The 22,523-nt window shown below is 44.3% G+C and overlaps 1 protein-coding gene across 1 annotated transcript in view; it reads left to right on the top strand.

The window, feature by feature from the left end:
- The first annotated feature begins 8,911 nt into the window (after window positions 1-8,911).
- The window catches only part of psmd1 (proteasome 26S subunit, non-ATPase 1), a 118,547-nt gene continuing 104,935 nt past the window's right edge, over window positions 8,912-22,523 (top strand). Inside the window, exon 1 of the mRNA XM_078563988.1 lies at window positions 8,912-9,100. Within this exon, the coding sequence (XP_078420114.1) occupies window positions 9,085-9,100 (16 nt within the window). The 5' untranslated portion in view covers window positions 8,912-9,084. The remainder of the gene's footprint in view (window positions 9,101-22,523) is intronic.

The following is a 22,523-nucleotide window of genomic DNA, read 5'->3' as shown; positions in this document are numbered from 1 at the left end:
TAATCCCAGGATGACCTTCACTGTGAGGGTTACACTGTAGATTATTTCTCTCTAGCTCCAAGCTAAGTGAATCTTCGAGCCTCCTTTAAATCCTTACAAACTCGGTCTTCAATCTGAGCACGAGCTCCCATCCATGTTCTGCATGGTGAACAATAGAGTCAACATTTTCTCTGCTTCAGGTTCAGGACTGGCTGCCTCAATTTCCTGCTCTCTGCCCCTCAGATGGCTGCAGCCCACACCAAACAAAAATGCCATCTGTCTTTGATATTTATGGATTTGTAGGGAAGCCTATAAGCTGATCTCAAAAACCCTAGCCTTGTATCTAGGTAAAATTGCTAATTAGCTATCTTTGATCTCAACTCCCTTTCACCCTAGAAGTAAATGGATAATTTACAGCACAACAGTTTACAACCTGATACCAACAACATTTTTGGAGACTCCAGATCTACTCATGGTATACTCAAAGACCCGTTGTCATTGTCTTTAAGCATGAATATCTTGCACCTTCCCAGTAAAACAATCCAAGATTCCCTTTAATCCCTAACAATCAAACCATCCAGGCTCACTGTCAGGTAGACTGCAGAACAGTCACATGACCCCTTCATTTACCCTAAATTTAAAGCTACAGTCCTAAAACATAATCCAATAAACCAAAATATACAGTCCCAAAACATAATCTTACAAATCTCACAATTGTGATACAATGCATTGAATAAATTTACCTAAAAGTAAACTTGGCGCTTTCAATCTATCCACAGTTCATAGATAGCATTCACATTTTTCTATTTAATTTCTACATACCACGGTGCTGTCATTTGCTTAACTTCCAGCCACTCTAAAAATAATACAGATATGTTTTTACGTTACTGGTCTTTGTTCCATATTTAAATAATGTAAACATCATTGCCTTAAACCATGTTCTTGAAAATCCCTGTATTTTTTTTCTCAATGATGCTGATGGCATTGGAGGACAAATTTCAGGACTGAAGACATTGTATTGTGAAGATATATGCATACGAATTATGAAATATGCTCAGCGGATAGTGAACTTAAATTGTTGAGATTGAAACACAGGGGTTTTTCATCACAGCAGTGGATAATGTAAGAGAATAAGATTTTTGCAATATAAAAGGCTATATGTTGCTATAGAGTACATAGCAAAGGGTTTTGTACAACAAAGATATGGCTCAGAGAAAAGCAGTGATGGGAAGTAACATTGTGCTGTGAAAAGTCATGAGGCCATCAACCCTGTTTAAACAACTGGGTGGTACTAAAACATCAATCATGCTGCATCCAACAAGAAGCAGACCATAGAGAAAATGGTACAAAACAGGGTACAATATTTGACACCATACGATTTTCTTTTTGCCGACATGACCAGGTACGTGATGAGGATTGAACAAGCCATTCTCGTGATTCCTCCCAAGATGTTCCCTGCATTAGTTTCAGATGTGAGGCTCATGTACTATTCTGTAGGGAATTATAATGATGAATGTTGTGAAGGATAAATTAAGTTAATTTGCAAACATATTACTGTCTCTAACTTTATGGGCATAATCTTCTGTTTGGTGTGCAGGGGCAGGCCCTGCACGCCGACGTGTAAAATGACGCGCGCTGACGTCAGGCGTGCGTCCCGATGTCACCGCACATCATTCTGATCTTCCGTTCGGCAGGCGCGCACCAGAGTTGGCTGCGCTCCCGCTGAACTGTCAAAGGCCTGTTAAGACCATTAATCAAACAATTAAACCAATTGAGAAAGCTGCCCGTCCAACCTTAAGGTTGGCAGGCAGGCGAAGAGCCCAGGCGGCCTTTGCATTTTTCATGAAACCTCATCCATGGGCGGGATGAGGTTCATGAAGGGTTTATAACATTAATAAATATTTTTGGAACATTTGAAAAACATATCCCAGCTCATAGGGGACATGTGTAAATGATTTTTTAGCTTCTTTATCTAAAATTCACATTATGAAATTAATCACGGAGCTGCCTCAGGGAGATTTCTGCGCTCTTACATGCACATGTGCGAAAGAGCGCAGGCCCCAACTCTCCCTCCTCTCCCCGCCTGCACAGGTAGCACTGAGCGCTTCCGGGTGCGCATCACGCTGGGTGGGCTTTAAGTGGCCCGCCCATGTAAAATGGTGGCACGCAGCCAATCACGGGTGGCAATTGGCTCCGTGCCTGCCCGCGCCCACTCCTGACTGGCCCATCTGACAGGGAGAAAATTCTCTCCTATGAATTTGTTAAAAAGATGAGGGAATTATCCAACAGCCACCATCTGACCAATGCAAACGAGTTGGCAGCCCTGTTTCTTCTCTTGCTGTAGGTGAGGCTGATGGAATACAATCCAGTAATTTCCTCAACTGCTTAGTAGTTTAGAGTCCTGTGTCAAAGGGAGGAAAGAAAAATGAAACCTGGAAACTGGCAACCAATCACTTAGTTTCATACCCTTACGCCCTCATCTCAATGAATTTCGGGCTCGGCACGATGCTGAACTCTTCTTCCGCCGTCTTCGTCTCCGTGCTCACTTCTTTGGGCAGGAGTCTTCTCCCCGTTCAACGGATCCTTTTACCCACCTCCAATATTCTCCCTCCACCTGGACCCCTCCCTCTGGATTCTTACCTTCTCTTGATCTTTTCATTGAGAACTGTCGGCGTGACATTAGTCGTCTCAATTTCTCTGCTCCTCTCACCCATTCTAATCTGTCTCTCTCTGAACTTCCTGCACTCCGTTCTCTCAGGTCCAACCCCAACATTGTCATCAAACCAGTTGACAAGGGTGGTGGTGTTGTTGTCTGGCGCACTGACCTCTACCTCGCGGAGGCTGAGCGTCAACTCGCAGACACTTCCTCCTACCTCTCCCTGGACCATGACCCCACCACTGAACATCAAGCCATTGTTTCCAGGACTGTCACTGACCTCATCTCCTCTGGAGATCTTCCTCCCACAGCTTCCAACCTGATAGTTGCCCAACCTCGGACGGCCCGCTTCTACCTCCTACCCAAAATCCACAAACAGAACTGTCCCGGCAGACTGATCTTGTCAGCCTGTTCCTGCCCCACGGAACTCATTTCTCGTTATCTTGACTCCCTTCTCTCTCACCTTGTCCAGTCCCTTCCCACCTACATCCGTGATTCCTCTGACACCTTACGTCACATCAACAATTTCCAGTTCCCTGGCCCCAACCGCTTCCTCTTCGCCATGGACGTCCAATCCCTCTACACCTGCATCCCCCACCAGGATGGTCTGAGGGCCCTTAGCTTCTTCATTGAACAGAGGTCCGAACAATCCCCATCCACCACTACTCTCCTCCGTCTGGCTGAACTTGTTCTCACACTGAACAATTTCTCCTTTAACTCCTCTCACTTCCTCCAAATAAAAGATGTGGCTATGGGTACCCGCATGGGCCCCAGCTATGCCTGTCTCTTTATGGGGTATGTGGAACATTCCTTGTTCCAGTCCTACTCCGGCCCCCTCCTACAACTCTTTCTCCGGTACATCGATGATTACTTCGGTGCTGCTTCATGCTCTCGTCGGGACCTGGAAAAATTTATTAATTTTGCTTCCAATCTCCACCCCTCCATCATTTTCACATGGTCCATCTCTGACACTTCCCTTCCCTTCCTTGACCTCTCTGTCTCAATTTCTGGTGATATACTGTCCACCAATATCCATTACAAGCCTACCGACTTCCACAGCTACCTCAACTACAGCTCCTCACACCCTGCTTCCTGTAAGGACTCCATCCTAATCTCTCAGTTCCTTCGCCTCCGTCGCATCTGTTCTGATGATGCTACCTTCAAAAACCGTTCCTCTGACATGTCCTCCTTCTTCCTTAACCGAGGTTTTCCACCCACGGTCGTTGACAGGGCCCTCAACCGTGTCCGGCCCATCTCCTGCGCATCCGCCTTCACGCCTTCTCCTCCCTCCCAGAAACATGATAGAGTCCCCCTTGTCCTCACTTATCACCCCACCAGCCTCCGCATTCAAAGGATCATCCTCCACCATTTCCGCCAACTCCAGCATGATGCCACCACCAAACACATCTTCCCTTCACCCACCCTGGCGGCATTCCATAGGGATCGTTCCCTCCGGGACACCCTGGTCCACTCCTCCATCACCCCCTACTCCTCAACCCCCACCTATGGCACCTCCCCATGCCCACGCAGAAGATGCAACACCTGCCCCTTCACTTCCTCTCTCCTCACCGTCCAAGGGCCCAAACACTCCTTTCAAGTGAAACAGCATTTCACTTGCATTTCCCCTAACTTAGTCTACTGCACTTGTTGCTCCCAATGCAGTCTCCTCTCCATTGGAGAGACCAAACGTGAACTGGGCGACCGCTTTGCAGAACACCTGCGGTCTGTCCACAAGAAAGACCCAAACCTCCCTGTCGCTTGCCATTTTAACACTCCACCCTGCTCTCTTGCCCACATGTCTGTCCTTGGCTTGCTGTATTGTTCCAGTGAAGCCCAACGCAAACTGGAGGAACAGCACCTCATCTTCCAACTAGGCACTTTACAGCCTTCCGGACTGAATATTGAATTCAACAACTTTAGATCTTGAACTCCCTCCTCCATCCCCACCCCCTTTCCGTTTCTTCCCCCTCCCTTTTGTTTTTTCCAATAATTTATATAGATTTTTCTTTTCCCACCTATTTCCATTATTTTTAAATCTATACCTGTAATGCCCTGTCAGTTTTTCCACCCCACCCCCACTAGAGCTGTACCTTGAGTGTCCTGCCATCCATTCTTAATTAGCACATTCTCTTAGATAATATCACCACCTTCAACACCTCTTTGTTCCTTTGTCTGTGACATCTTTTGATTATCTGCTCCTATCACTGCTTGCTTGTCCCTACAACCACCCCCCCACCTTAAACCAGCTTATATTTAACCCCTCTCCTAATTTTACTCAGTTCTGTTGAAGGGTCATGAGGCCTCGAAACGTCAACTCTTTTCTTCTCCGCCGATGCTGCCAGACCTGCTGAGTTTTTCCAGGTAATTCTGTTTTTGTAACTAATTACTTCCTTTGATCTATCTCAAAATGGATAAATTCTCTGAGCAATCTAATGAAAGGGTGGGAAATACTCTGCTAATGCTGTTTGCTTGTAGCTGAGCAAGCTGTGAAAATGTAAACATAACTTATGAATCCTTTAGGGCTTGAAGCATTTTTTCTGACCGTTCTGAAATTATATGTTCATCTGCAGGAGTGGGATGTTGGAGACACTAAAATAAAAGGAAAATACTGCAGATGCTGGAAATCTGAAATAAAAACAGAAAATGCTTGACGCGTCATGCACTCAAAACCTTAACTCTGTTTCTCTCTCCACAGATGCTGCTAGACCTGAGTTTTTCCAGCATTTTGTTTTTATTAACTCTGGGGACTATGGTTGATATAAAACAAATACCCAAACTGCAGCCACACGGTTTATTCACCCTGCCTGTTTAGTCTGCGAAGTCAAATCAGTGCCCCCAATAATAATAAAAACAGAAAATGCTGGAAAAAAAGCTCAGCAGGTTTGGCAGCATCTTGGAGAGAGAAAGAGTTAAGGTTTTGATTCTGTATGACTCTTCAGAGCCTTTAGTCCTAGTCCCAGAGCCCTAATCCTCAAAGTCCTTGCTTATCTTGTCAATTAGGAATCTAAACTTTAGGCTCCCCAAATGGCTCAGCAAGTTTAACTAGTGATAACTGAACTATGCACACCAGGAAGATTCCAGGTTCAGTTGCCAGTCTCTGGGTGCTGGGATAAACTGCAGAGCACTTACAGATAAGTGGCAAGAATCGGGCAGAGTTTTTACTGCTGACTGGTCTCCTGTGATTTCTGTTGCCAGTACGTGTATGAATGAACATAAGGTGAGGTTCTGGTTCAGTTATAATGCTCTCATTATATGGTTTGCTGATGTTCACTGTAAAATGAATAATGGTCACTTGGCAAGTTACCACACAGCAACCTGCACCTGGAATCTCACAAATTTACAGCATGGAAGGAGGCCATTTAGCCAATCATGTCTGCACCAAACAAAGAACCATCCAGTCTAATCCCACTTTCTGGCTCTTGGTCTTGTAACTTTAAGTGCATATTTAATCACTGTTTTAAATGCTATCAGGGTTTCTGCCTCCAGCACCCTTTGAGACAGTGAATTCCAGATCCCACCACCCTCTGGGAGAAAGGTTATACCTTGGATCCTCTCTAAACCTCCTCCACTATATCTATGGACCCCTACACAGAGGGGAATAAACCCATCCTATCTACATTTTACACACTTCACTATAGGTCTCCCCTCAGCCTCCTCCATTCTAAAGAAAACAACCCTAGCCTATCCAATCTTTTCTCAAAACTAAAATTCTCAAGTCTAGGCGACATCCTTGTTAATCTCCTCTGTACCCCCTCGCGTGCAATCACATCTTTTCCATAGTGCGATGATTAGAACTGCATGCAGTGTTGTACTCTAGTTATGGCCAACCAATATTTTACACAGTTCCAGCATAATGTCCTAGCTCTTATATTTTATACCTTGGCTAATAAAGACAAGTATGCTGTCTGTCTGCTTAAAGAGTATATTGTTGGGAGGGAGGGGCAATAAATAGATCTAGGAGAGTTAGAAACTGAATTTTAAATATTGAGAGAATTATTTTTAAAAAGAACTAAGGATTGAAGTTTTTTTAAAACAAGGATGGTTAACTCTCTCCCTGCCTCTATTTTCACACTTGAATTTTAAATGAAATCACTGCAAAGATATTTTTAGATTGTTACATAAAATAATTCACAGGAAATATCTTGCAAATTTGCACATAACATTTAAATGCAGAAGTATGTATACCATTTTTAGCTTGAATAAATTATCTCCTGTCACAACAGACACCAGTGTTGAACAATCCTGATAACCTACATTGTGAGAAATTGAAAGGCGCATAATTGATAATGCACTGGTTTAATAACCCTTTGCCATAACAGTGCTGTTGGCTTAGCCAAAATTAAAACACTAACTTGAAAAGTTTATGCTTGCAGTGTCAGTATCCTTGCATTTTCTCTTATCCCAGAATTTTCTTGCAGAAACTTAGCTAATGTGCTGAGATACTTTCATTAGTAAATGTTTTGGTAATAGAGTTGAAAGAGCCACAATATCAGACTGCCATGTAAGTCTCCATTGGCACTGCTCACGGTGAATCAGGGATTATGCTGTTGCAAAGTGATGCACATTTCTGCTGAAAAGATTCTGAAAATTAAAAAAAACTCTTGACATGGTCAAATGTTTTTGGATTGGTTTCTAGAAAATATCAAGCATTTCACTTACAACAACATGCACTCAAATCACACCTTTGATGTGGGGGAGGCAGTGGCATAGTGGTATTGTCACTCATATTCCGGGGTACTGCTCCGGAGACCTGGGATTGAATCCCAGCATGGCAGATGGTGACTCTTGATACCCTCTGAACAAGGGCAATTAGGGATCAGCAATAAATGCTAGCCTAGGCAGTGATCCCCATGTCCCATGCATCAATTAAAAAAAAAATCTCAAACTGCTTCACAGGAGGTTATCAACAAAATTTAACATTGGTCATTAAGGAGATATTAGGACAAGAGACCAAAAGATTGGTCAAATGTTTTATGGTGTGTCTTAAGAACAAGGGGGTCACTGTTTAAAAATAAGGGGTCGCCCATTTAAGACAGATGAGAAGAATTTTTTCAGAGGGTAGGTGAGTCTTTGGAACTCCCTCCCTCAAAAGGCAGTGGAAGTAGAGTTTTCAAGGCACAGGTAGATAGATTTTTGATAAACAAGGAGGTGAGAGGTTACTAGGAGTTGTTGGGAGGTCACAGGCAGATCAGACATGATCGTATTGAATTATGGAGTAGGCTGAAAGGACCAAGTGGCCTACTCCTGCTCCTAGTTTGTATGATTTTATTTTCCACTGATGTGTGATTATTTTTTCCAAAGTCTGTGCAACTGCTTTCTTTAACATTATTGGTTTATCAGGGTTATTCGAGTTACTGCGTACTGAGGGGCTTTATCAACTTTAGTAAGAAATAGCCAACATTTTTTAAAATTTTCTAAACCGGTTTCAGGCAGTAGGTGGTGGTAAATGGTCTTGTTTACAGCTTCTCTCGATTTATCTTCTGTTTTTATTTGCTTAGTCCATTGCCAGCCCCTTTGCAGTATCCCTTTCTCCCATTTAATCACCTGCCTCACAAATCAAGAACTTCTCTTAGGGTTTCATCCCCCACGCAACCGCGTCCCCTTCCTGTTTCTCTACTTGCTTAAAAAACTAGAACATCTTTAACTTTTGCAAGTTCTGACCGAAGGTTATCAACCTGAAACGTTAAATCCTTCTTTCTCCACAGGCGCTGCCTGATCTGCTGCGTATTTCCAGCATTTTCTGCGTTTCTTGAAGTGACCTGAAACCTTTCACGACCTAAAGTCCCGAAGCACTTTACAGGCAGTGGGATATTATTTGAAATATAGTCACTTTTGTAATGTACACGGCAAGATCCCACAAATAGTAACGCGAGAACGACCAATTAAGGTTTCAGGGATGCAGCTCAGCATAGCCAGTTAGCTATCAACTGGAGTTCGGCCTTATTTTATTTTTAAGTTATTGCCAGAGTCCTTTTCTGACATATCCCGTTGTACATTTCCATGGAAACTCTCCCGCTGTTGGAGATTTCCGCTCTGCAGCCACTGACTGAAGCACTGGGGACAACCTGAGGCCCAACAACACTGGGCTTCAACTGAGCTGCCTAACAAAATGCCTACCTTTTAGAGAAAAAAAAAGGCAGAGAGGGCATACAATTTGAAAATAACTTTATTTTTTTTATTTAAAATGCACTTTTTAAAAAACTAATAATAATTAGCAGCTACTTCATTGCAGTACATTGTTATGGTTGGAGGAGCAGGCGCGTAGTGGACGAAGTGAGGGGCGGAGCGATGCCGTGCGAGGCCCCCCCCCTCCCACCTTTCACTTCGGCCCGGCTTCGCGGAGGTATTCAGTGAGAATCACTGAGTCAGTGTGGTGGCTACGGCGCGAGACCGAGACCGAGACCGGACAACAGCGACCCCGGAGAGTGAGCTTCATCCGCGGCTCCAACATGATCACTTCGGCCGGTGAGTTACTTTAAGAGCGCCGGTCCCCACGAAGGCGAATGAAGCTTCTCGCCGGCCGGGGACTCTCAGTTTCCTTCCCCGCCGTTGACCCAGTCGGAGGTGCTGTTTCTGGGCCTTGTGTTGGCCGTTACCCGGCACCGAGTAGCTGAGTCACTGAGGCCTGAGAGCGGCCACTTGGAAACCCTGCCGGTCCCGGGGCCACTTTCAGCCGCTTCCATCGCCCCCTCTCCCCCATCCCCCCCGTCAGGCTTGAATTATAATCTGTTGTTTTGCTGTAATGCTGAAGGACTGTAGACAGGAGCAGAGCGTGGCTCTCGCTAGGAAATCAAGCCGAGTGTAATACCAGCACCGTATGTGCTCAGTGTCCCTAAAAGCAGAGCAGTGAGTGTGAGTGGGATGCATGTGTTGCTGAAACTGGCTCCAGGCCCTTAAGGTGCTGTTGGGTTTATATAGTATGAGGCCAGTTAATCCAAGGAAATATTATATGAGCAGCTTTTTTGATAGGGAGAGCTGCAGTGGAGGGAGGGCAGATATGTGCGGTCATCTCACTCTTGTTAAATCCATGGAAATGCCAGAAATAAGATGATTGTTCCTGAACCAAAATCAATAAGGGAGCGATGCAATGAGGCACACTAATAGTTCAATGTTAATTGAATGATTGGGAGTGAGTGTGCAACGTAAGATCATAAGAAACAGGAAACTTCGATTTATTTAGCAACTTTAACATAGTAAATATTGAAAGATAGGAGAATGAGCAGTGAGCCACAGGTGCACAGGTCAGGAGCAGTGATTTCTTTTTATTCATTCACGGGATGTGGGCATCACTGCCAAGGCCAGCATTTATTGCCCATCCCTAATTACCCTTGAGAAGGAGGTGGTGAGCTGCCGCCTTGAATTGCTGTAGTCCATGTGGTGTAGGCACATCCGCAGTGCTGATGGGGAGAGAGTTCTGGGATTTTGACCCAGCGACGGTGAAGTAACGACGATATATTCCCAAGTCAGCGTGGTGAGTGGCTTGGATGGGAACTTCCAGTGGTGTGTTCCCATGTGTCTGCTGCCCTTGTCTTTCTAGGTGGTAGTGGTTGTGGGTTTGGACAGTGCTCTCTGAAGAGCCTTGGTGAGCCCCTGCAGTTCGTCTTGTATATGGTACACACTGTTGCCACTGTGCGTTGGTGGTGGAGGGAGTGAATGTTTGTGGATGGGATGCCCATCAAGTGGGCTGCTTTGTCCTGGATGGTGTCAAGCTTCTTGAGTGTTTTTGGAGCTGCACTTGTCCAGGTAAGTGGAGAGTATTCCATCACACTCCTGACTTGTGCCTTGTAGATGGTGGACAGGCTTTGGGGAATCAGGAGGTGAATTGCTCGCTGCAGGATTCCTAGCCTCTGACCTGCTCTTGTAGCTATATGGCTAGTCCAGTTCATTTTCTGGTCAATGGTAACCCCTCAGGATGTTTATAGTGGAGGATTCAGCGATGGTTATGACATTGAATGTCATGGGGCGATGGTTAGATTCTCTCTTGTTGGAGATAGCCATTGCCTGGCACTTGTGTGGTGTGAATGTTACTTGCCACTTGTCAGCCCAAGCCTAGATGTTGTCCAGTCTTGTTGCATTTGGACAGGGACTGCTGCATTATCTGAGGAATTGTGAATGGTGCTGTACATTGTGCAATTGTCAGCGAACATCCTCACATCTGACCTTATGATGGAATCAAGTTCATTGACGAAGCAGCTGAAGATGGTTGGGCTGAGGGCACTACCCTGAAGAACTCCTGCAGTGATATTCTGGAACTGAGATGATTGACTGCCAACAACCAAAACTATCTTAACTTCAACTAGCGGAGATTTTTTCCCCCTGATTCCCATTGACTCCAGTTTTTTGCTAAGGTTCCTGATGCCACACTCAGTCAAATGCAGCCTCAATGTCAAGGGCAGACTTATTTTTTTACACGAATGTGCTGCCCTCCCACCCCCATCATTAAAGATGAGGATTTTTGTGGAGCCTCCTCCTGCAATGACTTTTTTAGTTGTCCAACACTATTCATGACTGGATGTGGCAGGACTGCAGAGCTTAGCTCTGACCTGTTGGTTGTGGAATTGCTTGGCTCTGTCTATTGTATGCTACTTATGCTGTTTGGTACGCAAGTAGCCCTGAGTTGCAGCTTCACCAGCTTGACACCTCACTTCTTAAGTATGCCTGGTGCTGCTTCTGGCATGCGGAACCAGGGTTGATCCCCTGGCTTGGTAGTAATGGTAGAGTGAGGGATATGCCAGGCCATGAGGTTACAGATTGTGGTTGAATATAGTTCTGTTGCTGCTGACGGCCTACAGTGCTTCATGGATGCCCAGTCTTGAGTTGCTAGATTTGTTCAGAATCTATCCCATTTGGCATGGCGGTAGTACCACACAACACAAGGGAGGGTATCCTCAATGTGAAGATGGGGCTTCGGCTCCACAAGGACTGTGCAGTGGTCACTCTTACCCTTACTGTCGTGGACAGGTGCACCTGCAAAGGCAGGTTGGTGAGGATGAGGTCAAGTATGCTTTTCCCTCTTGTTGGTTCCCTCACCACCTGCCGCAGACCTAGTCTAGCAGCTATGTCCTTTAGGATTCGGCTTCCTCAGACAGTAGTGGTGCTACCGAGCCACTCCTGATGAACGTTGAAGTCCTCCACCCAGACTACATTCTGAACCCTTTCCACTATCAGTGCTTCCTCCAAGTAGTGTTTAATATGGAGGAGCACTGATTCATCAGCTGAGCAAGTGGGGGGTGGGTTTGGTGTGTGCTAATCAGCAGGAGGTTTCCTTGCCCATGTTAGACCTGATGCTATGAGACTTCATATGGTCCGGAGTCAATGTTGAGAACTCCCAGGGCAGCTCCCTCCCGACTGTATACCGCTGTGCTGCCACCTCTGCTGGGTCTGTGCTGCCACCTCTGCTGGGTCTGTCCTGCTGGTGCGACAGGGTGTACCTTGTGATGGTGGTGTCTGGGATATGATCCATAAGGTATGATTCCATGACTATGACTATGTCAGGCTGTTGCTTTACTCGTCAGTGTGACAGCTCTCCCAATTTTGGCAAAAGCCTAAGGAGGACTGCAAGGTCGACAGGGTTGAGTTTGCCGTTGTCATTTCCAGTGCCTAACTTGATGCCAGGTGGTACATTCGCTTTCAATCCTTATAGGCATCCTAGTGGTTTGATACAACCGAGTGGTTTGCTAGGCCATTTCAGAAGATATTTAAAAGTCAACCATATTGCTGTGGGTCTGGAGCCACATGTAGGCCAGACCAGGTAAGGGCGGCAGATTTCCTTTCCCTAAAGGTCATTACTGGACCAGATGTGTTTTTACAACAATTGGCAATGGTTTCATGGTCAGCATTAGACTTTTAATTCCAGATTTTTATTGATAGAATTCAATTTCCACCATCTGTCGTGGTGGGATTTGAACCTGGGCCTCCAAAGCATTACCCTGCATCTCTGGATTGCCAATCCAGTGACAATACGGTATAGTGATTGAAAGATTGGTCGAAGAAAAGAGCTTTGAAGAAAAATTGTGAAGATAGTGAGCAGGAAAGGCAAAGGAGTTTAGACTTCCACACAATAGAGCCGAGTGAGTGCAAAGATAGGGTGAAGGAAGACGGGCAAATGCACAAATGGTGAGAATTGGGGAGCTGAAGGGTGTGGGATGATATATAGGTTGCAGGGAGTTGAAGACTAGGACAAGATTTAAAATTTTATTGTATTGGTTCTCAATGTAAGATAGTAAGGGCTGGAAAAATGGGTAAATGGGGTTTAGTGGATGACGGATAATTGTTTTTCAAGTTTTGGACCAGTTAGAGTTTTTGGAGTGGAACAGGCTAACAAAGAGAACATTAGTAAAATTGAGTTGTGGGTGTGGTGGTGGGTTGCAAAAGAATGACATTGATCAGGGTTTCAGCAGCAAAAGAACTGATTTTCGGGCAGAGGAAGGGAACTTTGCACAGGTGAGAGTAAGGGGCCTTGCTGATGGCTAGGACATGGGGTTTAAACCTCAACTCTCGGGTGAGCAGAGTGCCAAGGTTTCACACCTCTTGGTTCAAATTCAGCAAGAAAATGAAGTTTATGGCAGGATCAAGTATGATGGCAATGTCTCCTATTTTGAGTTGGAAAACACTTCACCTATGATTAATGTCGAGCAGGCAATCTGATGGATTGTCATGGATTAAAGTGAGTTACATACTTATGATCTGATTGTGTCACCCAGCGGTAGCAGGTAGATAGATGACTTAAAGATGGGGGCCAAGGTCCCTGAGGCTCTCCTGAGATAACATTGTGGGTATGGGAATAGTATTGCTGGTGATGTCAACTTTGTTTCGATAGGTAACACTGGAACCATTCAATCCAACTCCTTGGAGATAGACAATGGAGAAGTGGCAATGGAGGAGCATGTGATGATCAACTGTCAGATGCATCAGAGTGGTCAAGAAGGAATAATGCATCCCTGTCACAGGATGCCATTTGTGATGGTGTTGTCAGAAGGATAGAAGCCGGACAGGAGGGGTTTAGATAGGGAGTTGTGGAAGAAATGGGCATGATATGGGAGGTCATGACACACAAAAGCATAAGAAATAGGAACAGGAGTAGACCATTCGGCCCCTCGAGCCTGCTCTGCCATTCAATAAGATCATGGCTGATGATCTTGTGTTTCGATTTCCACATTTCCATCTACCCCCGATAACCTTAGATTCTTGTTGGCAAGGGAATCAATCTACCTCTGCCTTAAAAATATTTAATGACCCTGCCTCCACCACATTCTGAGGCAGAGAATTCCAAAGTCACACAACCCTCAGAGAAAAAAAATTCTCCTCATCTCTTTCCTAAAAGGGCAGCCCTAATTTTAAAACAGTGCCCTGTATAACTGAAACACAACATCCATTTATGTTCAGTCCCTCTCGTAATAAAGGACAGCATTCCATTAGCCTTTTTAATTATTTGCTGTACCTGCATATTAACTTTTTGTGACTCATGTACTAGAACACCTAGATTCCTCTGCACCTCAGAATTATGCAGCCATTCTCCATTTAAGTAATATTCTGTTTTTTTTGTTCTTCTTGCCAAAGTGAACAACTTCTCATTTTCCCACATTAAACTCCATTTGCCAGGTCTTTGCCCACTCACTCAACCTATCTATATCCAACCTCCTCATGTCCTCTTCACAACATTCTTTCCTACCTATCTTTGTGTCATCTGCAAATTTAGCTACCATGTCTTCACCCCCCCCTTATCTAAGTAATTGATGTAAATCGTAAAAAGCTGAGGCCCCAGCACAAATTCCTGTGGGACTCCATTCAACATATCCTGCCAATCCGAACAAGACTCATTTGTGCATACTCTCTACTTTCTACCAGCCAGCCAATCTTCTATCCTTGTTAATATGTTACCCCCTACACTATGCACTTTTATTTTCCTTAATAACCCTTGATGTGGCCCCTTAGCAAATGCCTTCTGGAAATCCAAGTACAGTACCTCTACAGGCTCCCATTTATCCACAGCGCATGTTAGTCCTTCAAAAAACTCCAATAAATTGGTTAAACATGATTTTCCTTTCACAAAACCATGCTGACTCTTCCCTGTTGCCATAAGCTCTTCCAAGTGCCCAGCTATAAACTCCTTAATGATCGTTTCTAACAACTTCCCCACGACAGACATCAAGCTAACTGGCCTGTTTTCTGCCTCCCTCCCTCCCTTGAATAGAGGGGTTATATTTTCTACTTTCCAGTCCAATGGAACCTTTCCAGAATCTAGTGAATATTACACCAGGGAAAATTAACACCACATCAACTACCTCATTAGCCACCTCTTTTAAAACCCCAGGATGTCGTCCATCAGGACTTGGAAACTTGCCAGCCTGCAGCTCCGTCAATTTGCTCAGTACCATTTCCCTAGTGATTTCAATTTCACCAAGTTCCTCTCTCCCTTTCACTTCCTGATTTGCAGCTATTACTGGAATGTTTTTTGTATCCGCTATAGCGAACACACTAGCAAAATATTTGTTCATTTCTTCCGCCATTTCCTTATTATCTACTATTAATTCCCCACTGTCACTCTCTAGAGGACCGACACTCACTTTACTTACTCTTTTCCCTTTTAAGTTCCTGTAGAAACTCTTGCTATCCGTTTTTACATTTCTGGCAAGCTTCCCCACGTACTCCAGTTTCTTTCTCCTGGTTAACCTTTTAGTCATTCTCTGCCGTTCTTTATATTCTGACCAATCATCTGTCCTGCCACTCATCTTTGCAGAGTTGTATGCTTTTTCCTTAAGTTTTATGCTTTCCTTAAATTCTTTAGTTAACCACGGATTGTGGGTCCTCCCCTTAGATTTTTTCTTTATAATAGGAATGTATTTATTCTGAATACTCTGAAATATCCCCTTAAATGTCTGCCACTATTTCTCTATTGATCTATCTTCTAGCTTAGTTTCCCAGTTCACTTTAGCTAGCTCAACTTTCATCCCCAAATAGTTGCTCTTATTTAAGTTTAAGATACTAGTCTTAGACCCATTCTTCTCCCATTCAAACTGGATGGAAAATTCAGGCATTTTGTGGTCGCTCTACCTAGGGGTGCCTTTACTCTGAGGTTATTAATTAACCCTGTCACATTACACAATGCCAAATCTAACGTAACCTGCTCCCTTGGTTGGTTCCAGAATGTGCTGCTCGAAGAAACTATCTCAAAAGCATTCTAAGAACTCTTCACCCAGGCTACTACTGCCAATCTGATTTTTTTTTTCCAGTTTAATTGTAGATTAAAATCACCCATGATTGTTACAGTCCCTTTATCACAAGCAGACAATATTTTCTCTTGAATACTTTGTCCTACGCTGTGGCTACTGTTAGGGGGCCTGTAGACCATTCCCACGAGTGACTTTTTTTCCCCTACTATTCCTCATCTCCACCCAAAGCGATTCTACATCCTGATCTCCTGAACCAAGGTTATCTCTAACTATTGCACCAATGCCCTCTTTGAATAACAGTGCTACCCCTCCACGTTTACCTAGCTTCCTATTCTTTTTGAATGTCATATACTGCCCAATCTTTGTTGTCCTGCAGCCACGTTTCTGTATTTGCTATCAGATCACATTTATTCACTTCAATGAGGGCCATCAATTCATTTACTTCATGAATGCTACGCGCATTCAGATAGAGAGCCTTCAGTTTTGTCTTTTTGTTACCTTAGTAACATCTAGCCTTGACTGTTGATGTATTCTTAGGTTTTTTTCTCTTCCTGCCATTACCTGACCCTCATTTCTCATATTACTATTTTGCTTTCCTGACTTGACTCTACACCTTGAATTGCTACCTCTACCCAAGCTTGATCCTTTCCCCCCTCCTGTTTAGTTTAAAGCCCTCTCTGCTTCCCTAGTTATGCAATGTGGAAGACACCTTTGATGACCTGGGGCCAAAGGAGCGAGGTGGCGTTGTGATGTTTATTGGAAAGGAGAATTGGATTTGAGGGTGTCATTTTGAGGAGAAAATGGGATGGGGGGGGTGGTGGTGGGGGGGGTGTTCCTTGGGGAACAGCCTTTAACGTTGCAGTGTGGAATGAGCCTGCAGTGGATAGTTGATTGATCTTTTTGATAATTCTTTGTAATTATTAGCAAGAAAAAACTAAACTTTGTTATATCGATAGCATAGATTAAGCATTTGTTTGTTTTTCCTGTACAATGTAATGGCACCCTCTGGTCTTTAATTTATGTAAGTGGGAGCAATTCCATGAACTATATCACTCAATACCCATCCCAAATAGCAATATACATTTTTAATTAAATCAGAAAATGTTCCAGATACTCAGGTCAAGCAGCAGCTCGTTAAGCCAAACTATCATTCTGGATGAATCTGCGCTGTACCCACCCCCTCCAAGACCTACATATCCTTCCTGAGGTGTGGTGCTCAAAACTGAAAACAGTTCTCCTGACGTGGCCTGACCAAGGCTCTGTGCAACTGAAGCATAACTTTCCCCTCTTTGTATTTCAACCTCTTTGTGATAAAGGCTAACATTCTTAGAATTTAGCATTTATAGTAGAAATCTAGCCCTAGGGAACGTATAGCTAATAAGGAGTCAATAAGCAGTTATTAGATTTAAATTAATTTATTAAATAGTTCCAGAAATGGCAGTTGCTGGGGTGAAGTGCTTCACCTGTGGGATGTGGGAAACCTGTGATGCTTCAAGTGTCCCGGACAACTACATCTGCAGGAAGTGTACCCAATTGCAGCTCCTCACAGACCACATGGATCGGTTAGAGCAGCAGTTGGATGCACTTAGGAGCATTCAGGTGGCGGAAAGCGTCATAGACAGGAGTTTTGGAGACGTGGTCACACCCAAGGTACAGACAGATAGATGGGTGACCACTAGAAGGGGCAGGCAGTCAGTGCAGAAATCCCCTGTGGCTGTCCCCCTCTCTAACAGGTATACCGTTTTGGATACTGTTGGGGGGGATGGCCTATCAGGGGAAAACAACAGCAGTAGCCAGAGCAGTGGTACCACGGCTGGCTCTGTTGTTCAGCAGGGGGTTGTCAAAGCACAGAAGAGCAATTGTCATAGAGGACACTATAGTCAGGGGCTCAGATAGGCGCTTCTGTGGTCATAGAAGAAACACCAGGGTGGTCATGGAAGAGACACCAGGATGGTATGTTGCCTCCCTGGTGCCAGGGTCCAGGATGTCTCTGATCGGGTACGGGACATTCTGAAGGGGGAGGGAGAACAGCCAGAGGGCATGATACACATTGGTACTAACGACATAGGCAGGAGGAGTGACGAGGTCCTGCAGTGCGAGTTCAGGGAGTTAGGCAGAAAGTTAAAATACAGGACCTCTAGGGTTGTAATCTCAGGATTACTCCCTGTGCCACGTGCCAGTTAGGCTAGAAATAGGAAGATAGTGCAGCTAAACACGTGGCTGAACAGATGGTGTAGGAGGGAGGGTTTCTGATATCTGAATCATTGGGATCTCTTCCGGGGCAGGTGGGACCTGTACAAGAAGGACGGGGTTGCATCTAAACTGGAGGGGCACCAATATCTTGGCTGCAAGGTTTGCTAGTGTCACTCAGGAGGGTGTAAACTAGTATGGCAGGGGGTGGGAGCAATAGGTCAGCAGATGAAATAAATGACTGGGAACCAGTGAATATGGCCAGTAGGACTAAGAGGAAGAGCAGGCAGGGAGGAATTACTGAACACAGTGGGACTGGGAGTCTGAAATGCATTTGTTTCAATGCGAGAAGTATAACAGGCAAGGCAGATGAACTTGGAGCTTGGATTAGTACTTGGGACTATGGTGTCATTGCTATTACAGAGACTTAGTTGAAGGATGGACAGGATTGGCAGATAAACATTCCAGGATTTACATGTTTCAGGCAGGATAGAGAGGCATGTAGAAGAGGTGGGGGAGTTGCACTGCTGGTTGAGGAGAATATCACAGCTGTACAACAGGAGGAGACCTCAGTGGGCTCATGCAGCGAGGCAATATGGGTAGAGCTCCGGAATAGGAAGGGTGCAGTCACAAAGTTGGGGGTTTACTATAGGCCTCTCAAACAGTTATGTAGGCAGATTTTGGAAAGATGTAAAAGCAATAGGGTTGTTGTGGTGGGTAATTTTAACTTTCCCTATATTGACTGGGTATCACTTAGTGCTAGGAGTTTGGATGGTGCAGAATTTGTAAGGTGCATCCAGGAGGGCTTCCTGAGACAATATGTAGACAGTCCAACTAGGGAAGGGGCAATACTGGACCTGGTATTAGGGAATGAACCCGGCCAGGTGGTAGAAGTTTCAGTAGGGGAGCATTTCGGAAAAAGTGACCATAATTCAGTAAGTTTCAAGGTACTCGTGGATAAGGATAACAGGAGTCCTCAGGTTAAGGTGCTTAATTGGGGGAAGGCTAATTATAACAATATTAGGCAGGAACTGAGGAATCTAGACTGGAGGCAGATGTTTGAGGGCAAATCAACAACTGACATATGGGGGGCTTTCAAACGTCAGTTGATAAGAATTCAGGACCAGCATGTTCCTGCTAGGATGAAGGATAAGTATGGCAAGTTTCAGGAACCTTGGATAACAAAGGATATTGTGAGATTAGTCAAAAAGAAAAGGGAAGCATTCGTAAGGGCTGGCAGGCTGGGAACAGATGAAGCCCGTGGAGAATACAAAGAAAGTAGGAAGAAACTTAAGCAAGGAGTCAGGAGGGCTAAAAGGGATCATGAAAAGTCATTGGCAACCAGGATTAAGGAAAATCCCAAGGCCTTTTATACATATGTAAAAAGCAAGAGGGTAGCCAGGGAAAGGATAGGCCCACTCAGGGACAGAGGTGGGAATCTGTGTGTGGAGCCAGAAGAAATGGGAGAGATTCTAAATGAGTACTTCTCATCAGTATTCACCAAAGAGGACTTAACGGTCAATTTGTCTAGGGAAGAGTGTGTAGATAGCCTGGATCATGTCGAGATCAAAAAAGAGGAGGTATTAGGCGTCTTGAAGAATATTAAGGTGGATAAGTCCCCAGGGCCAGATGGGATCTACCCCAGAGTACTGAGGGAGGCAAGGGAGGAGATTGCTGGGGCCTTGACAGAAATCTTTGTATCCTCACTGGCTACGGGTGAGGTCCCAGAGGACTGGAGAATGGCCAATGTTGTTCCATTGTTTAAGAAGGGTAGCAGGGATAATCCAGGAAATTACAGGCCAGTGAGCCTTACGTCAGTGGTAGGGAAATTATTGGAGAAGATTCTTCGTGACAGGATTTACTACCATTTGGTGTATTAGTGAGAGGCAGCATCATTTTGTGAAGGGGAGGTCGTGTCTCACTAACTTGATCGAGTTTTTCGAGGAAGTGACAAAGATGATCGACGATGGAAGGGCAGTGGAAGTTACCTACATGGATTTCAGGAAGGCCTTTGACAAGGTCCCTCATGGCAGACTGGCACAGAAGGTAAAGTCACATGGGATCAGAGGTGAGCTGGCAAGATGGATACAGAATTGGCTTGGTCATAGAAAACAGAGGGTAGCAGTGGAAGGGTGCTTTTCTGAATGGAGAGCTGTGACGAGTGGAGTTCCGCAGGGATCAGTGCTGGGACTTTTGCTGTTTGTAGTATACATAAATGATTTGGAGGAAAATGTAACTGGGCTAATTAGTAAGTTTGCAGATGACACTAAGGTTGGAGGAGTTGCAGATAGTGAAGAGGATTGTCAAAGGATACAACGGGATATAGATCAGTTGGAGACTTGGGTGGAGAAATGGCAGATGGAATTTAATCCGGACAAATGCTAGGTAATGCATTTTGGAAGGTCTAATACAGGCAGGAATTATACAGTAAATGGCAGAACCCTTAAGTGCATTGACGGGCTGAGGGATCTGGGTGTACAGGTCCACAGGTCACTGAAAGTGGCAACGCAGGTGGATAAAGTAGGAAGGCATATGGCATGCTTGCCTTCATTGGCAGGGGTATTGAGTATAAAAGCTGGGAAGTCATGCTGTAGCTGTATAGAACTTGGAATATTGCATGCAATTCTGGTCGCCACATTACCAGAAAAATATGGAGGCGTTGGAGAGGGTGCAGAGGAGGTTTACCAGGTCTGGAGATTATTAGCTATGAGGAGAGGTTGGAGAAACTAGGATTCATTAGAGCGGCGGAGATTGAGGGGCGACTTGATAGAAGTTTACAAAATTATGAGTGGCATGAACAGAGTAGATAGTCAGAAGCTTTTTCCCAGGATGGAAGAGTCAATTACTAGGGGACATAGATTTAAGGTGACAGGAGAAAACTTTAGAAGAGATGTGCGGGGAAAGTCTTTTACGCAGAGGGTAGTGAGTGTCTGGAATTCGCTGCCAAAGGAGGTGGTGGAAGCAGGTTCGATAGCGGTGTTTAAGAGGCAGCTTGACAAATACATGAATAGGATGGGAATAGAGGGATACGGACCCCGGAAATGCAAAATGTTTTCGTTTGATGGGCAATATGATTGGCGCAGGCTTGGAGGGCTGAAGGGCCTGTTCCTGTGCTGTACTTTCCTTTGTTCTTTGTTCTATTCTATTAGGATTACTTTTTCCATCTGTGCTTGCTTTTAATGATGTTGTGTATCAGAACATCCTTTGCTTCTCCTAGTTTTTCCGGATTGCTATGACACCGCAGTTAGGAAAGTGGAGTTATTTTTTTAAAAATCCCAAAGGGAAACAACTGTCATAACCTATACTTTCATTTGGTATGTTTGAGATGCAACTCTGAATTCAGGCGTAAAACCATCAGTTCTCAAGAGTTTTTTTATATCAAACTATATGAGCCATTTATTAATTTACACAAGTTAAATATGTACACATGGCTACAAATTACTACTATTATAACTTGTAACAAATTCCCAAACTAATCTCCATTAAGGCAACAGCAACCTATAGACTTAACCAAACACCAGGCAAAGCATTTTCACCGTACAAATTCAAAATGAGGTTCCTTTCACTTTGGTTCTTTTGCAGACACAGTGGTAGGTTTACAGGCTTTGATGTTACATGCCTCTGCTCTGCACACACACAACTGCTATCTGTTATACCCAGCACATCTCTTTGAATGTAAATTCTCATTATATCACCAGCCCCTTTGAACTCCACCTCTTCTAACAATAAAACCTCTTTTGTAGTACCAATTTTATTACTAATTTAAACATTGCTTGGTCTCTGCTAGCTAGGTGCCAGATTTCACTCCCCTTCTTGAATTCAACAAAGTGCAAATGCACTCTACTCCATTGTTCACATCTCAAAACTACTATACAGCAAAGCACCCAGACTAGCTGGTTTTAATCCAATTAAGACACACCCACAGACTAAACCTCTATTTTGAAAAAAATTTCCAATAATATTATATACATTAATGAATTTATGACACCGATTTAAAATATTCTTATTTGCTTGACTTGGATCCAAAGTGGATGACCTCCCATTTTCCACATTGAACAAAACTAGCAGATGAGAGTTCGTTCATTTAATCTGTTTATGACTCTTTGTAACCGCCTGCTCCCATATTCCTTCCAACCAGGGCACATTCCCTTTATCCCTGCTCTTTGTCTCCAATCCCATCTGCGAACCCTTATCAAATCCCTCCTGGAATTCCATTGTAGACAATGTGGCATTAGATCTTCCAGAGGAACATGGTCGTTGTTACCAGACAAATCCAAGAAAAATGTTGAGAGCTACACCAGGAGCCCTTCATTGTATTCATTGACCTGACCAAAGGATTTGAGTCAGTAAATCATGAGGCTCTGTGGATTGTGCTTCAAATGTTTGTATGTCCAAGAAACTTCATCACAATCCTGCAATTGTTTCATGGTAATGAGATTTCAGCTGTCTTGAGCTGTCTTCAAATGTAGCCCTTTGCCACAGTTGTGGCAGAGATTAACTAACCTAATGCAGACCAACTATGTCAT

Source organism: Cetorhinus maximus, chromosome 19 (assembly GCF_964194155.1).
Source record: "Cetorhinus maximus chromosome 19, sCetMax3.hap1.1, whole genome shotgun sequence".
In the NCBI taxonomy this organism is placed as follows: Eukaryota; Metazoa; Chordata; class Chondrichthyes; order Lamniformes; family Cetorhinidae; genus Cetorhinus; species Cetorhinus maximus.
The sequence above is the reverse complement of the archived record's forward strand: the minus strand, read 5'-3'. Positions and strand labels throughout refer to the sequence as shown.